This window comes from Bombina bombina, chromosome 4 (genome assembly GCF_027579735.1).
Source record: "Bombina bombina isolate aBomBom1 chromosome 4, aBomBom1.pri, whole genome shotgun sequence".
Classification (NCBI taxonomy): Eukaryota; Metazoa; Chordata; class Amphibia; order Anura; family Bombinatoridae; genus Bombina; species Bombina bombina.
This window is the reverse complement of record NC_069502.1, coordinates 210,506,924-210,524,445: the sequence shown is the minus strand read 5'-3', so window position 1 is coordinate 210,524,445 and position 17,522 is coordinate 210,506,924. Positions and strand designations below refer to the sequence as shown.

Below are 17,522 nucleotides of genomic sequence, written 5' to 3'. Positions count from 1 at the left end.
GAGTTGGAGACATTTTAACCATAATTCAAGGATGTGTGTAGAGAAGCTGTAGTATTATTGTGGAGATTTGTGCCAGGCCATAGCCAGCATACATACAGTTTATATCATCAAGTGTTCATCTCAACAGCAATGTCCACTGCTGATAAAAAGTCAGATCACAAACCTCGATGCTGTCTTTTAGTTGTAGCACTAGCAAACTCTGTTCACTGACATCTGCTGCATCTCCCTGCCAGCTGTATATTCCAATACGTCCAGAAGGATCAATAGTTGAGGCACAGAAGACATTAATGGGTGCAGGAAAGGTACTCTGTATATGTGTAGGCCAAATCTCAGAAACTGTCAGCAACTGGAGCACTGGCAAATCCAAATGACAGAGAAGCTGCCAAGAAGACTGCAGCACAACCTACATGCAATGTGCCTCTAATTTATACCCTGGTGACTCTGCTTTACCCCTGTGCTCTGTGCCGAGATCAGTTTAACAAATGGCCCAACCTCCCAAAATCAGCTGTTTCGGTCTAAGCAAAGGGTCAAGGAATTATATGGCCATTAGACTGCATTGCACATGCGCACACAATACCGTGCATGTGCACACGACCCAACTCCTCACGATCAGCTTAATAAGCTGCATCAGAGGGTCCATGATTTCTACAGGCGAGTTGCCTTCAGTGCGCATGCGCGCGCAGTGTAAATTGTGAATTGGGAAAAACAAACCAACATACAAGTTTTACAAATATAATAAAATATGTGAATTCCAAATTTTCTAATTTTACAGTATAGGGCGGATTCTATTAAACAATTTAATGTACAGCGTCATGTGGTCCCACAAAATTTAACGGTTATGTAGAACAAGCGTAATATTTCTAGTTACATTTTGTGGGGTCACATGACGCTGTATCCACCTCCTATGCATTTCTACTGTTGTTAATTTTAGCTGTGTGTTTTGCAATAAATAAGATAAAAACGTCTGCCAGTGCTTGATACATTTTTTCTTGTATTCCATAACGTTTATAGGATCCATTTAAGGTACATACTTAAAGGGACATTAACCCCAACTTTTTTCTTTCATGATTCAGATGAAGCATGTGATTTTAAGCAACTTTCCAATTTACTTCTATTATCTCATTTGTTTTGTAGGCTCAGTAGTTGCTGATTGGTGGCTGCACATATATGTCTCATCTTATTGGCTTATCCAATGTTCCCAGTAGTGCATTGCTGCTTCTTTAACAAAGGAAAGGATACCAAGATAATGAAGCATATTTGATAATATAAATAAATTGAAATGATGTTTTACACTGCATGCAATTTCAGAATCGTGAAAGAAAAAAATCGGGTTTCATGTCCCTGTAAGGTATGAGGCAAGAGTACAATTTTGGAGTCTACATTTCTTTCTTTTATTTGTGTTCTAATCACAATCCACTATTACCCAGCAACTTTTCAGCTATAGGCTGTAGGTTGTAGTTTTCCTATTTATTTGAATACCTGCAAATTTATATTTTATCAGAGTAAGGATCATTTGGGTCCATTCAGATTCAACAAAATCCCTATGTGAATTGCTTTGATTGGATTTTTCCAGGGTTTTTTAAGATATAGGGGCCGATTTACCATCTCTCTGTCCGACATGATCCGCTCAGCGGATCGTGTCCGACAGACATCGATGAATGCTGAAAGCATACGCTGTCGGCATTTATTATTGCACAAGCAGTTCTTGTAAACTGCTTGTGCCAGACCGCTAGCAGGGGTTGTCAATCAGCCTGATCGTATGAGATTGGGCGGATTGATGTCCGCAGCCTCATAGTAGGCAGACCAGTTATGGAGCAGCGGTCTTAAGAACGTAGGCTCGTGCAGAGACAAGGGCATCAAGCTCCATTCGAAGCTTGATAATTCGGCCCATAAACCTCAAAATCAATTCACCCTCCCCCTTCCTAATAACCCATTAACCTTTCACTTTCCAAATGAATTCATGGCTCAGGAACAACCCCTTTAATTTAATGGGGACAATTTAACTCAGCTATTCCAATCCATCGGAAAATACTTTTCAGGCATTTGCTGCTGGGCTTTGGACTTTTAAAATGCAATACCTTGGATTGGCTTAGCACTTAAACGATATACAAAATGTATTTTACTGAACTATAGCACTGTACCTGTGAATTTATTCTTTGAAATAGATTTTACAACTCTTTCACACACAAGTCTCCTAGGGTAAGATGTTATTCTTGGTTGTGAATTTGCTCTCCATTTGGACATTTAATATTGCCTTTTCACACATTGGGTTAGATTATATTATAAGAATTCAGTCTGTCATGACTAGTATTATTACAAATTGAACAAGCCAGAAACATGGGGCTCACAGGAGGCCCAATGAAGCTAAGAATAAACCTCCGGAAAACATAATTATGTATATAATACATAAGGATTATATAACTAAATGGTTCAATGAGCACCAAATCCTCATTTAATGCAGCTAGCCATTTACTCAACACTGTATCAAATGTAATTTAAAATTCTATAAAAAGGAAATTTTCAGAGCTGTTTTTTATTAGTCATGCCTACTTTCCTAAAGTGGCTTCTAAAATATGGATGTAATGTGAATATAAGTTAAAATATGACAAAGTTATACCAGCTTTAACAAGATGTAATTAGTTGCTGAGCACAGATGAAACAAAAATTGAACTTTCATCCGGTGCACGGAGGTAAGAGAAATTTAAATAAAATAGAAAAAGAGCAACAACCAGCTATACCTTTGACCAGCACTAGCTCATTAAGCAAATATAAAGTGTGGAAGGCTAAGGCCAAAAAGACAGTTCCAGAGACTGAGTGTGAGAATTTTCAACATCCTTTAATTTCCAACAATTAAATAACAAAAGAAATAAAGGCACTGTACTCAAACAAAAATAACAAAAGTAATGTATACCTTCCTCACAATTGAGGACAATGGACCAGTTTAGAACCTGTGAAAAGAAAACACAAATAATGTCCTGCAAAGGTAGCTACCAAAGCGTGTTAAGCAAGTCTTGATTAGTATGCAGAATTTTATAGCAGTCCCCAGAGTGACAAGGTAAAAACCTTTATCCAATCCAACATTAATGTTAATTGAGTAACTTTCTCATGATCAACGATGGCACAACCAAATGCAGGATGATGTTGAAACAGGTCGGTATACACCAGACGCTAGTGGCTAAACGGTAGGTCTTATTTAATAATGTAGTTCATACAGAGTTGTTATGGAGGGCTATCAGAGATGCAAAATAAGCAGAACAGCTACACGTGTTTCACCCAAACTAGTGTTCTGATTGGGCTATACATCAAAATATTTATGGATATTATCAGTCTTGATGCACACATGTCCTATTTTAGTTTTGTGGTCATATGCTAACACTATCTTACCTTTAAATACCAGGAGAAAAGAGGTGTATCCTTAAATATTTCCTCCATTTTCAAAGAGAAAATGTAGACATTCTCAAATGATGAGAGAGCTGGAAAACGTGCCCGTACTTTTTTTTGATCATCTTCTAAAGTTACATTGACCAATCCTTTCATGAAGAGAACGACAGGGCGATCAGGGTATACACGGGCTGCTGATTCAACAGCGCATGTGACTAAATGAGTTGGTGTCAATACGTCCCTGGTCTCCAGAAATATGATGCCATTTCCTTGATTTAGAGGGTTGCTTGAACCTAAAATATTTAGGTTTGTGCTTTCTTTTGAGAAAATATCAACAAACGGTATAAAAGAGGTGCTCTCTTTAAAAATCCCTTTATATATGTAGCCTATGCCTATCATGAGTAATAACAAACCAAAGATACGTATGGTATTTTTCTTGGTTAACATATCTGTTGATCAATCTGCAAGAAAAAGAAACAAAATGGCTTCATGAAAGTCTGTAGATAAAAATGTAAATGTAGTAAGGTTATGGTCATATAAAGAAACACTGGAGAAAATAAAATAATGTCAAATTCTTTTCAGATTTAGAAAGTCCCCTTTTATTCACAATCTTAAATTTCAGATTTGGGCGGGATTCGTCTTTCTTTAGGTTATACTAGCTCTGATTCTGCTTTCATTTGCACGTGCAGCTAATCATACAATCTTTTGTTTTAGGCACTCCCGAGAATATCCTATAATTTTTTTTTCATTTTTTTTCCCAACAAGATTCTCCATTAAAGTATATGAGACAGATAAATGCTATTGCAATCTTTACATATAGAATATAATTTGTTTCATCTAATCTTGTGTTCAAGGAATTATAATATATCAGTAAGCAAAATCATTTCTCTCTTTACTGTCAGTTATCATCCACTTTGTTGCTCCTTCTATTATAAACTCTCCCAGTAAACTGGACCTTATTTTACAAACATAAAAATCCTCTAGGCAAATGTATGTCTTTATAGCTATTGCATGCTTGTGACCATACAGTGCCAAGCCTGTATGAATTATAAAGAATCCTTCAAAGGGACAGTATACTCCGAAATTTAAACCTAAAACTTACATGTGCAACATGTATTCAACATAAGTTTCATTCATCAATTTTTAAAAAAACTTTTTTTTATACTATTTATTTGATCGCCAAAATTTTACCCCTTGTGTGTTCACTGTCTGGCTACAAAACCACCACTTTTTTTTCTAGTTTTGAAGAATTAGAGATCAACCTATAGTGATGATATCTGTCGCACTTTGCACCAGATTAGTGAACACGCGCACAATGACATCATCTACTTCAGTTTTCCTCTTTTCTGAGTTATGTGCATGCTCATAATCCTATGTTCACGGGAAGCGATCGATGCTTCCAACATTGTATATAATAGAGCACACGTCAAATTTTGCAATTGTGTATTTGATTCTTCAGAAGACGCATCTATCTAAAGAAAATAGTGAAGCTCTGCATATGGTATTGATGTATATATGTGACATAGACACATGCACAGTAGCATTGTCAGAATAAAAAGCCGCTCTGTTGACACAGAAGCGTGAGCGAGCTTCAGTGGTAGGAAAACTGGGGGTCACTTCATTAGTATGTGGGAAGTACAGAGTTGGTCTATACCGCCCACATTTGAGATGTCATGGAGGGGTTGGAGTACGGACGTCCATTAACAGTTAGACTAGAAAAATTAATATTTAATAAAACATTTTAAAATTAATATTATTTTAAAATTAACAATGCGGTTCAAATGTAATGTTATAGAGGAAGAAAGCGTAAGCTTTAACAATGTGTGAATTTACTGACCCTTTAAATGTTGGGGTCTAATTTTAGTGAGGATAAAGTTGTCATTATGGTTACCTAGGGTACATATTTGGGTTTAGGGTTAATGAAATAGAGCGAGTTAGAAATGTATTGCAATTGAGAGGTGTAGGGCCAAATTGTTATTTTCAGTATGTAATAGAGATCTGTAGTGATTGGACTATAGTTGTGGGATAGAGTTAATGCAACATTAACAATTCTTGGAGCATTAGAGGATCCTCCCCATACATAGGCATAGAACGTTTATGTCTAATTTATGGATTATATAATAATATCACAGATCATATATAGGGGCCTATTTATGACTGGCCTGTCCAACATGATCTGACATTGCGGATCATGTCCGTCAGAACTCGCTGAAGGCGGATGGCAATATGCTCTCCACATTCAGCATTGCACCAGCAGCTCTTGTGAACTGCTGGTGCAATGCCCCCCCTGCTGGGGATGTCAATCAACCTGATCGTATTCAATTATGTTGAATTGCCGCGATTTCTGTCCGCCTCCTCAGATCAGGCGGACAAGTTATGGAGTGGTGGTCTTTAGACCGCTGCTCCATAACTGGTGTTTCTTGCGAGTCTGAAGGCTCGCCAGAAACACGGGCCCTCAAGCTCCATACGGAGCTTGATAGATATGCCCCATAGTGAGTTGAGCTTTGATCTAGTTTGGTTGGCATTTATATTACAGGGGAGCTTGTCGAAAGAGTTACTTAGGGTAGTTGGTGCTTTTGATATTCAGAGCACCCCCCAATGTATTAAATTAATACTTGTAGTTATATAAACTGTGTTCCAGTGTTTACTGTGGCAGTTGTTAATTAATCTCTTATTTTTTATACTACTCTTGTTTTTGTGTCAATACAACAACTTCGCCTTTTTCTATTCTCTTACAATCAGGACTGACCATACCAAAATTAACCCCTTGAGTGCTAATGACGGCTCTGAGCCGTTGCCAAGTTTCCCACTCTGGTGCTAATGACGGCTCAGAGCCGTCGCTAGCACTCTCCCACCTTGGGGGAGATATGGGCGCTCCCAACCATTCCATGCACAGTGACAGGCATCGCCGGGGCTTCACGTTTTGCACGAGGATGTAATGACGTCACTGTGCAACTTTAATAAAAAATTTACAATACAAAGTATAGGGAAAGGAGGCATGCTGCTTAGACGCCTGTATCTCAGGCATCTAAGCAGCTACAGACCCTCAAGACCCACCGTTGGAAAGGTAATCGCCTAACCTTTGGGGATCTGGAAAAAAAATACAAAAGTTAAAAAAAAAAAATTAAACTAAATAATTTAAAAATAAAAACTTAAATCACCTTAGCACCCAGGTGGGAAAGTGCTTAGCATTCAAAGGGTTAAACTCTTACCTTCTGCATCTGCAGCTTTATAAATGGAGCCCTATGCCTTCTAAGAAATTAAAAAAATGGGAAAATTACTAGTTTATCTACTTGGATAACAAAATGAAGAAAAGTTATAAAATCTATGACTGAAATTTCACTTAATTTTATACCTTGATTTCGAATTGGACAAAGAGTACAAAAATAGAAAAAGTGAACTGGTTTGGGTATTTTTGATATATACTAGTCTAAAAAAAGTGTTCATTTTCAAAATAATTCTTTTGACATAAAATGGTGTAGAGCTATATAGTGCCCATGTGTTTTGTATTTGTACATAAAACAAACAAATACAATATGCAATTAAAGTACAAAAGATTAACCATGTATCCCATGAGGTATTAACACATTATAGGAAAATACGTTTCTGAATTATTTCTTATGTATATGACAAATCAAAGTATTCAAAGCTTATATGAAAAATGTAAAGAACTATGGCTAATATGTATACGTTGTTTATTTCTATCCATCAGTATAGCCATGCAAATAGTTTTGCATAATGTCTCTCTTTTTATTGATTTTTTTAAAAAATGTGAAAGTATTTTAAAATATTCAGAAACTTAAGCAAGCCAGTTATTGATTTTCTACTGGATTTTGTATTCAGTTAACTTCACCATCACTTTGTATGGGAGAAAAACAACAGAAGTATTTCAGGCCATCAGGAACTATTTTTCAAGGCCATAATTTAAAGACTTTCTAATTTAATATCCTTGACCTTTTGAAAACACATTTTAGCTTTTTTTATATAGCTCATTAAAGATACTCAAATACCTGTATTTGTTACTTTGCTATATTGTTTTACTTTAGGTTTAAAATTGTTTAAGTCTAAGCAATGTTCCTATTATAAGGTTAATTTTTCAATATCTTGTGCGTGTATTACAAGTTGAAAGGAAAAGCATTTGCTCAAGGGCAATCTCATGGCTAGATTACGAGTTGTGCATTAGGCTGAAAAAGCAGCATTAACAGGTCCTAACGCTGCTTTTTCACTACCGCAGGTATTACGAGCCTTGCAGGTTTAGGGGCACCGCACACTTCTTTGGCCTTACCGCAAGATGACTTACGTAAACTTCGTAAAGTCATTTTTCTATGGGACTTCCATAGTGCCGGTATTACAAGTCTGTCCTGGGAGGCCAAAAAGTGAGCGGTACACCCTCTACCTCCAAGATCCGTAACGCATTTTAAAGTCAGTAGTTAAGAGTTTTATGGTACAACACCATAACATAAAACTCATAACTAAATTTCTAAAGTACACTAACACCCATAAACTACCTAATAACCCCTAAACCGAGTTTATCCCGCATCACAAACACTAAAATAAAATTTGTAACCCCTAATTTGCCACTCCGGACATCGCCGCCACTAGAATAAGCATTTTAACCCCTAAACTGCTGCACTCCCCCCTCGCAAACACTAGTTAAATATTATTAACCCATTATCTGCCGTCCCTAATATCGCCGCCACCAACATTATACTTATCAACCCCTAATCTGCTGCCCCCAACGTCGCCGCCACTATTCTAAATTTATTAACCCCTAAACCTAAGTCTAACCCTAATCCTAACACCCCCTAACTTAAATATAATTTAAATAAATCTAAACAAAATTACTATTATTAGCTTAATTATTCCTATTTAAAACTAAACCCTTACCTATAAAATAAACCCTAAGCTAGCTACAATATAACTAATAGTTACATTGTAGCTAGCTTAGTGTTTATTTTTATTTTACAGGCAAGTTTGGATTTATTTTAACTAGGTAGAATAGTTGGATGCCAATAGGATTGAACTTATTGGTTGATTGCATCAGCCGATAGGATTTTTTCTACCTTAATTCCGATTGGCTGATAGAATTCTATCAGCCAATCGGAATCTAAGGGACACCATCTTGGATGACGTCACTTTAAGGAACCGTCATTCTGTAAGAAGACTCCGGATGAAGAGGATGTCTTGAAGATGGAGCCTCTCCGCGTCTGATGGATGAAGATAGAAGATGCCGTCTGGATGAAGACTTCTGCATGTCTGGAGGACCACTTCGCCCGGCTTGGATGAAGACTTCTCCCGGCTTCTTTGAGGACTTGGGCTCGGTTGGATGAAGACTTCTGCCGCTTCCTTGAGTATGGATGTCCGATCTTCAGAACAGTAAGTCGATCTTCAGGGGGTTAGTGTTTTTTAAGGGTGTATTGGATGGGTTTTATTTTTAGGTTAGGGCTTTGGGCCGCAAAAGAGCTAACTGCCCTTTAAATGGCAATGCCCATCCAAATGCCCTTTTCAGGGCAAAGGGGATCTTAGGTGTTTTTAGTTAGTATTTTATTTGGGGGGTTGGTTGTTTGGGTGATGGGTTTTACTGTTGGGGGGCTGTTTGTATTTTTTTTTTAGGTAAAAGAGCTGATTTCTTTGCCCCGCAAAAGGCCCTTTTAAGGGCTATTGGTAGTTTAGTTTAGACTATGGTTTTTTTATTTTGGGGGAGCTTTTTATTTTGATAGGGCTATTAGATTAGGTGTAATTAGTTTAAATATCTTGTAATTTGTTTATTATTTTCTGTAATTTAGTGTTTGTTTGTTTGTTTTTTGTGATTTAGCTAATATAATTTAATTTATTTAATTGTTTTTAATTTAGTTAATTTATTTAATTGTAGTGTAGTGTTAGGTGTTATTGTAACTTAGGTTAGGTTTTATTTTACAGGTAAATTTGCATTTATTTTAGCTAGGTAGTTATTAAATAGTTAATAACTATTTAATAACTATTCTACCTAGTTAAAATAAATACAGACTTGCCTGTAAAATAAAAATAAACCCTAAGCTAGCTACAATGTAACTATTAGTTATATTGTAGCTAGCTTAGGGTTTTTTTATAGGTATTTAGTTTTAAATAGGAATTATTTATGTAATAATATTAATTTTTATTTAGATTTATTGTAATTATATTTAAGTTAGGGGGTGTTAGGGTTAGGGTTAGACTTAGGTTTAGGGGTTAATACATTTAGTATAGTGGCGGCAACATTGGGGGTGACAGATTAGGGGTTTATAAATGTAGGTAGGTGGCAGTGATGTTAGGGACGGCAGATTAGGGGTTAATAATATTTAACTAATGTTTTTGAGGCGGGAGTGCGGCGGTTTAGGGGTTAATATGTTTATTATAGTGGCGGCGATGTCCGTAGTGGTAGATTAGAGGTTAATAAGTATAATGTATGTGGCGACAATGTTGGGGGCAGCAGATTAGGGGTTAATAAGTATAATGTAGGTGGTGGCGGTGTCAGGGGCAGCAGATTAGGGGTTAATAAGTATAAGATTAGGGGTGTTTAGACTCGGGGTTCATGTTAGGGTGTTAGGTGTAAACATAAAATGTGTTTCCCCACAGGAATCAATGGGGCTGTGTTACTGAGTTTTACGCTGCTTTTTTCCAGGTGTCAGACTTTTTGTCAGCCAGCTCTCCCCGTTGATTCCTATGGGGAAATCATGCACAAGCTCGTACGACCAGCTCACCGCTGACTTAAGCAGCGCTGGTATTAGAGTGCGGTAAGGAGCACAATTTTGCTCAATGCTCACTTCTTGCCTTTTAACGCCGGGTTTGTAAAAACCCGTAATACCAGCGCTGAAGGTAAGTGAGCGGTGAGAGAAAACTACTCATTAGCACCGCATAGCCTCTAACGCAAAACTCGTAATCTGGCCGTCAATTTCTAAATTTGCATGCATCGGGTTAGCACGAGTGGAGACCTAGGGGCCGATGTAGCATATCAGGTCCGCCGCACAAGAATAAATGCCGACAGCATACGCTGTCTGCATTTATCATTGCACAAGCAGTTCTTGTAAACTGCTTGTGCTTGTGCAATGCCGCGCCCTGCAGATTCCCGGCCAATCGGCTGCTAGCAGGGGGTGTGAATCAGCCCGATCATATAGGATCAGGCGGATTTATGTCCGCAGCCTCAGAGCTGAAGGCTCGCGCAGAAACAGGGGCATCAAGCTCAATTCGGAGCTTGATAATTTGGCCCCCTAGTCTAAAGAGTAAGAGTTTAAAAAATGTGCATCAAACACAACATAAATACATTGAAATAAAGTGTTACACTCATATATACACTATCGCATAAACATTATTTATATACATTTTGATAAAAATATTTTATAAGGGTTAAAAGGTATATGGTATATGAAAAGGAACTATAATATATATATATATATATATGTCTGTATAAATATATATATATATATATATATATATATGTAGATATATTTATATATACATGTGTCTTTATGTGTTTATATATGTATATGTATATACGTACTTATATACACATACGAACACATATATAAACGTATACAAATATATACACTTTGGAACCTTTCTATTCAAATGCCTTAAAACAAGAAAAACCATTTTCATTCCGTTTTATCCGATATCCGAAGTCCTGAAGTTAACATGTCAGGTTTCACTTGCACATAAACAATTTACTTTCAACTACTAATATGTTGGATAACCCACACAGGTGTTAAAAGTTTACTTTCAGCAGTGTGTGTGTGCTAAATAGCATGCCACTTGTAATCTGGCACTTAATGTACAATTGAGTTCAAATTCTTTAAGAGTACAAAAATAGAAATAGTGAACTGGTTTAGGTGTTTTTGATATACGCATGATTATGCATAAATGCAGAAATTCATCAAAATCCATAATAATCAAATAAAAAGGAGAACAAAACTGGTGCATGAATGATTTGTGTCATTATTTTTTATAAATTTTGTTCATTCAGCAAGAAAACAAATCGCTAGGAAACTGAGGAAAGGGGAAGAAGCTGACATTGTTTGGCTAACTATTTAAGATATACAGGAGGTCTGACCATTCATTTTTCCAACATCCCCTGTCCAATCCTGCCAGAGTATTACTAATGATTGATGTTAGGGGCAGCAAGTCAGTCTTTCAAAGCCATACAGGGATGTCCAATCTAGTTTTAACCTAGCATATGGAGGTGGGAGACAAGGGAAGCTCAGCCATTTTTAATCACTTTGACTTAAGCTATACAGTTGTGTGCTTCTGTGAGCTATTTGCCATTGCCTCACATATAATCAGTGATAGCTATAGTATTTGTTGTAGTTGTTCCAGTGCTACTGCTAGTACTTGACACAGTGGGGCTGAATTATCAAGCTCCGAATAAAGCTTGATGACCCTGTTTCTGCACGAGCCTTAAGGCTTTCCGGAAACAGCAGTTATGAAGCAGCGGTCTTAAGACTGCTGCTCCATAACTGGTCCGCCTGCTCTGAGGCTGCGTACATCAATCCGCACAATCCAATATGTTTGGGCTGATTGACACCCCCTGCTAGCGGCCAATCTGCAGGGGGCGGCATTGCAGAAGCAGTTCACAAGAACTGCTTGTGCAATGATAAATGCCGACAGCGTATGCTGTCAGCATTCATCGATGTCTGTCGGAAAGTTATTTTTTGTCTAGTATCTTCTACCGTTTGCCTCCTCTAGGTGGCATCCTCACTACATCAATGTCCTTGATAGTGAAACTTGAAACATTTGTAAAATGCACATAGTTAAAATGTCTTGCTACAGTGGAATCTTTTTAAATAGTTTTTGATATCATTAGCATGTTCACAAGCTCGGGTACTGACCTCCCTAGTCGTTTTTCCAACATATTAAATGTGGCAAAATTTGCATTCCAACAGGTATACTGCAAACACCATTTTACAGATAGCATAAAAGGGCTTGTCATAAAATCTATTATAAGCTGTATATTTTAATACACTTGTAACCTCCATCATCTCTCAAGTCAAAAAAGTTTCCCTTTTTGTTCAACCATGTATTTTTGAATGTTTCAATCTCCTAACTAAACTAGAGGATAATCTTGAAGCTAGGGTCAAAGGTTTTCTAGATACAAACCAGCCCTGATCAATTAAATTATTTTTTTTAAGACAGGGTCACTGGAAAGTACAGAAATCATTTTCTTTAATATTCCAACTAGGGGCTTTATTAGAAGTGGAGCGCAAATGTTTGCACCCGAGCAATAAGGGGTTTATCCTGAGGGTTTGCACTCATTGCGGTTACACTTGTATTACAAGTTGAAAGTAAATGCTAGAACGATTACTTCCGACTTCAGAGCTCTGGTTATTAGTTTTGTGAAATATAAAAGTGTCACAAAACACATCATAAATACATTATAAAGTACAGTTACACTAATAATAACACCATCTATTATTAAACAAAAAAATACTTTAAAAAAATGCACAAAAAAGTTTTAAAGATATGAGGCAGGCAAAGGGCTTTAATATTGAGATACATATAGTACATAAACAAAATACATGTCTAAAGATGTATATACATGTCTAAAGATGTATATGTTGTATATATATATATATATATATATATATATACATATACACGTAGGGGAATATGTTCTATGTATTTCTAAATAGATATTCCTATGTATAGCTGTAAATATCTATACTTATATAAAATCATGTATATATATCGAGGTATAGATATATATTGTACCAAAACAAAAATCATATATATGTAGAAATATTTATTTATGAATAAATAGAATATATTCTATTATGTGCAGAACATTATAATGTGAAATATTCACATTTTTACATTGAGTTAGTGCAAATAAGAATGTAATCATGTTTGCGCGAGAGTGGGGTTTTTTTTTTTACTTTTTTCCCATTAAAGGGACAGTCTAGTCAAAATTAAACTTTCATGATTTAGATAGGGAAGGCAATTTTAAACAACGTTAAAATTCACTTTTATCATCAAATTTGCTTTGTTCTCTTGGTATTCTTTGTTGAAAGCTAAACATAGTTAGGCGCATATGCTAATTTCTAAAACCTTGAAGGCCGCCCCTTGTTTCAATGCATTTGGCAGTTTTTCAGAGCTAGAGGGTGTAAGTTCATGTGTGCCATACAGATAACATTGTAGCAACGCCCGTGGATTTACAAGTGAGAGGGCACTGATTGGCTAAATGCAAGTCTGACAAAAGCAAAGGCTTAGATACAATGTAATCACATTCCCCTGTGTTGGGTAATCAAAACAGGGGAATGGGTAATAAAGGGATTTTAATCTTTTAAACAACAAAATTTCTGGAGTAGACTGTCCCTTTAATTTCTATGGGGGAATATGTGAACGTGCACGCCATATTCTGACTTTGGCTTTTTGTGCTTGTCGGGTTACGGCTAGAGCAAAAACAGTTTACTTTCAATTCGTAATATAAGCGCAACCCAACAAATTCAAACATCTTATTTCTAGCTCAACTAACACTCATAATCAAGCCCTATATCAGAAAAGTGATCATTATACTCCGTAGTAAATACTATACTGCTAGGATTAAAATTTTTACTGTACCATACAGTCGCCTAGATTTAGAGTTTTGCGGCCAAAGGGGTGCGTTAGCTACGCGTGGTTTTTTTCCCCCGCACCTTTTAAACAACGCTGGTATTTAGAGTTCTCAGAAAGGCTGCGTTAGGCTCCAAAAAGGGAGCATACAGGCATATTTACCGCTACTGCAACTCTCAATACAAGCGTTGCTTACGGACGCGGCCAGCTTCAAAAACGTGCTCGTGCACGATTCCCCCATAGGAAACAATAGGGCAGTTTGAGCTGAAAAAAAACCTAACACCTGCGAAAAAGCAGCGTTCAGCTCCTAACGCAGCCCCATTGTTTCCTATGGGGAAACAGTTTCTAAGTCTGCACCTAACACCCTAACATGTACCCCGAGTCTAAACACCCCTAACCTTACACTTATTAACCCCTAATCTGCCGCCCCCGCTATCACTGACCCCTGCATATTATTTTTAACCCCTAATCTGCCGCTTCTTACACCGCCGCAACCTACGTTATCCCTATGTACCCCTAATCTGCTGCCCCTAACACCGCCGACCCCTACATAATATTTATTACCCCCTAATCTGCCCCCCCCCAACATCGCCGCTACCTACCTACAATTATTAACCCCTAATCTGCCGACCGGACCTCACCGCTACTATAATAAATGTATTAACCCCTAAAGCTAAGTCTAACCCTAACACTAACACCCCCCTAAGTTAAATATAATTTAAATCTAACGAAATAAAATAAATCTTATTAAATAAATTATTCCTATTTAAAACTAAATACTTACCTGTAAAATAAACCCTAATATAGCTACAATATAAATAATAATTATATTGTAGCTATTTTAGGATTAATATTTATTTTACAGGCAACTTTGTATTTTAAATTAGAGGGTGTGTGCACTCTACAATTGATATAAATATAAAGACCAGGTGCCTGCAGTCATAAAGCATTATACATAATATGATAAAAAAGAGAAGACATAGCCATTGTTATCTTAGCTATGCAAAAGAATGACAAGGCAGCACTCAAAGGTCAAAGAAAATAAGTGGTTTATTTTGCTTAAATCCCTGTTAGCCAGAGACATAAATTCACCCCAAGGTGTATACATAAAATTAAAATGAGGAATGAAACATTACCAGGCCTGGTGTTATAGACAATTTACACATTTGTACTAAACAAATCTAGAAAGCACATAAGTGTTACAACACGCTTCCGAATAATAATACAACTATGTGTCAAATATAGCAACAATATAACCATAAGATAATGAGAACAATTGTCCCAGAATCGGAGCACTTAGTGTAAAAAACACGCTCCTTTAAATGGATAAATTGCCACAGAAAAGTTCCAGTGTTCCTGTGAAAACCAGTTGATAATATGAAAACAGCCTCACCACAGCTCGCGGTACATGCCTTTAGCCTGCTGGATTAAACTTCCACCATGTCCGTTGCAAACAAGCTGAATTCAGACAGCTCCGGAATCCGGTTATATCCATGGCACAATGGGCTCCTCTTTATTACTGCATTTTCCAGATTGCAAGACAGAAGCTTTAAGGCTCCAAGGCTGTTGAACATATGCACCGGTAAATCCAAATTCACCTTGAACACGATCACTCCATTAACCGCTGCCAGGTAAGTTATTCCTTTCCTTCAAAAGTTGCCGCTCTCATGAAACGTCAGGCATGACGCGTTTCGCCCCTCCCCTTTGTGGGCTGACCTTAGGGCTTCATCGGATGCTTGATAGTGGCTGACACAGCCTTTATATACTGTTCTAAAACTAATTGATATTGTAACATAAGATCATAGTACAGCAACTATATCATGGACATTTTGAAACATAATTTGCGCACATACATTTCAATTTTTTATACCACTGCGCAAACAAAACGGGGATATGTGTTTTTCGGAAATGGCAATCTAGCTCACACTAATCACAGTGTAATATCGCCTTTAATACTTTTAAAACTGAGAGAGGTCAATTGATAAACCATTGTGCTTATATATAGCATATCAAGAATAAATAAACCAAAAGAAGGACCCTCCTAAAGGAAGCATGAGAAATCTATTTTTTCATTGAGACCTTTTGGAGCCAGTGTATCTAAACGATAAATCCAGCGGGATTCATTTTGAAGTAACATTGTATCAACATCACCACCTTGACGGTGCTGTTTAATATGTTGTATCCCTGTCACTTTCATAATTGTAAAATCTGAATTATGATACCTTTCGAAGTGCCTGGCCACTGGACTGTCTTGCACCTTGTTCTTAATATCATCCCTATGCTCCCTCACTCGGTCTTTCAGGTCACGTTTGGTTTTCCCTATATAAAAAGGGGACATGAACAGTGTAAGAGGTAAATGACTCCTGTGCTATTACAGGTAATCCATTGTTTTATTTTATACTGTCTACCTGTCGTAGTTTCAAATTTGCAGGTTTACTGAATAAATCTGCAATACACACAATGTCCACAAGGGCTACAGCCCTGCCATTTATCTCTTTCACTCAACCATGTAGACGTGGGTTTTTTCCTCCTATATTCACTCTGTACCAATTTATCTTTGAGGCTCAAAGCTCTGCGTGCTGTTAAGAGTGGATAATCTCCTACATATTCTTTTAGCTCAGCATCAATGGTTAACATGTGCCAATATTTTTTCATAATGCACCTCAATTTACCCCAATGTGAATTAAATATCGTAATCAATCGTACCTTATCTGCATCATCCCTTGCTGCATATTTTTTATAAAGCAAGTCATTTCTTGCACTGTTTCTAGCTCGTGCCCATGCTCTTTTTACCTGTCTTTTCGAATAGCCTCTTTCTAAAAACCTTCTGGACATGTCTCTAGCTTGCTTTTCAAACTCATCAACATCAGAACAGTTCCTCCTCAATCTGAGGAACTGGCCTACCGGTATTCCAGTTTTTAAACTTTCAGGGTGATGGCTACTCGCATGTAAAAGACTGTTTGTGGCAGTTGACTTTCGATGTACCTTGGTAACCAGATGTCTACCTTCCTTATTGATGGATAAATCCAAAAATATAGCTTTATCTCTGCTAATTTCACTAGTGAGGAAAATATTATATCCATTGTCTGTATTTAAAATACTCAAAAAGTTTTCCAAAAGTTCCTTACTTCCTCTCCAGAGAAGCAGGATGTCATCCACAAACCGTAACCAGAGTGCCACATGCGCCTCCACCAGGGATTCAAAGCACGAGAATATTTCCTGAGCCTCACACAAGCCAAGGTATAAACAGGCATATGTGGGGGTGCATGTGGCACCCATGGCTGTTCCCTGGAGTTGTCTATAATATCTTCCATCAAACTGAAAGATGTTGTTATTCAATATTAAATGTAGCAAGGAAATGACAAAATCAGTATGAGCTTGGAAACCTTGTCCTCTTTGTTCTAGGAAAAATCTAATAGCTCTAATCCCTACATTGTGGGGGATCGAAGAGTATAATGACTCTACATCTAGAGTCACTAACCAGGTATCATCGGCAACCTCAATAACATCTAATTTTCTAAGGACATCCGAAGTATCCTGGACATAGGAGGGCAATGAGCTGAGGAATGGTCTCATGAAAA

General features: G+C 37.2%; 1 protein-coding gene across 4 annotated transcripts in view; it reads right to left on the bottom strand.

The window, feature by feature from the left end:
• The window catches only part of LOC128656081 (alpha-1,4-N-acetylglucosaminyltransferase-like), a 93,402-nt gene that overhangs the window by 7,782 nt on the left and 68,098 nt on the right, over positions 1-17,522 (bottom strand). For 3 of the 4 annotated variants that reach the window (XM_053709761.1, XM_053709760.1, XM_053709759.1), the window contains exon 2: positions 3,385-3,842. In XM_053709761.1, coding sequence (XP_053565736.1) covers positions 3,385-3,828 — 444 coding nt within the window. In that variant the 5' untranslated portion in view covers positions 3,829-3,842. Of the gene's footprint in view, positions 1-3,384; positions 3,843-16,163; positions 16,217-17,522 lie in introns of those variants that run through there. The other variant, XM_053709762.1, reaches the window with a different exon arrangement.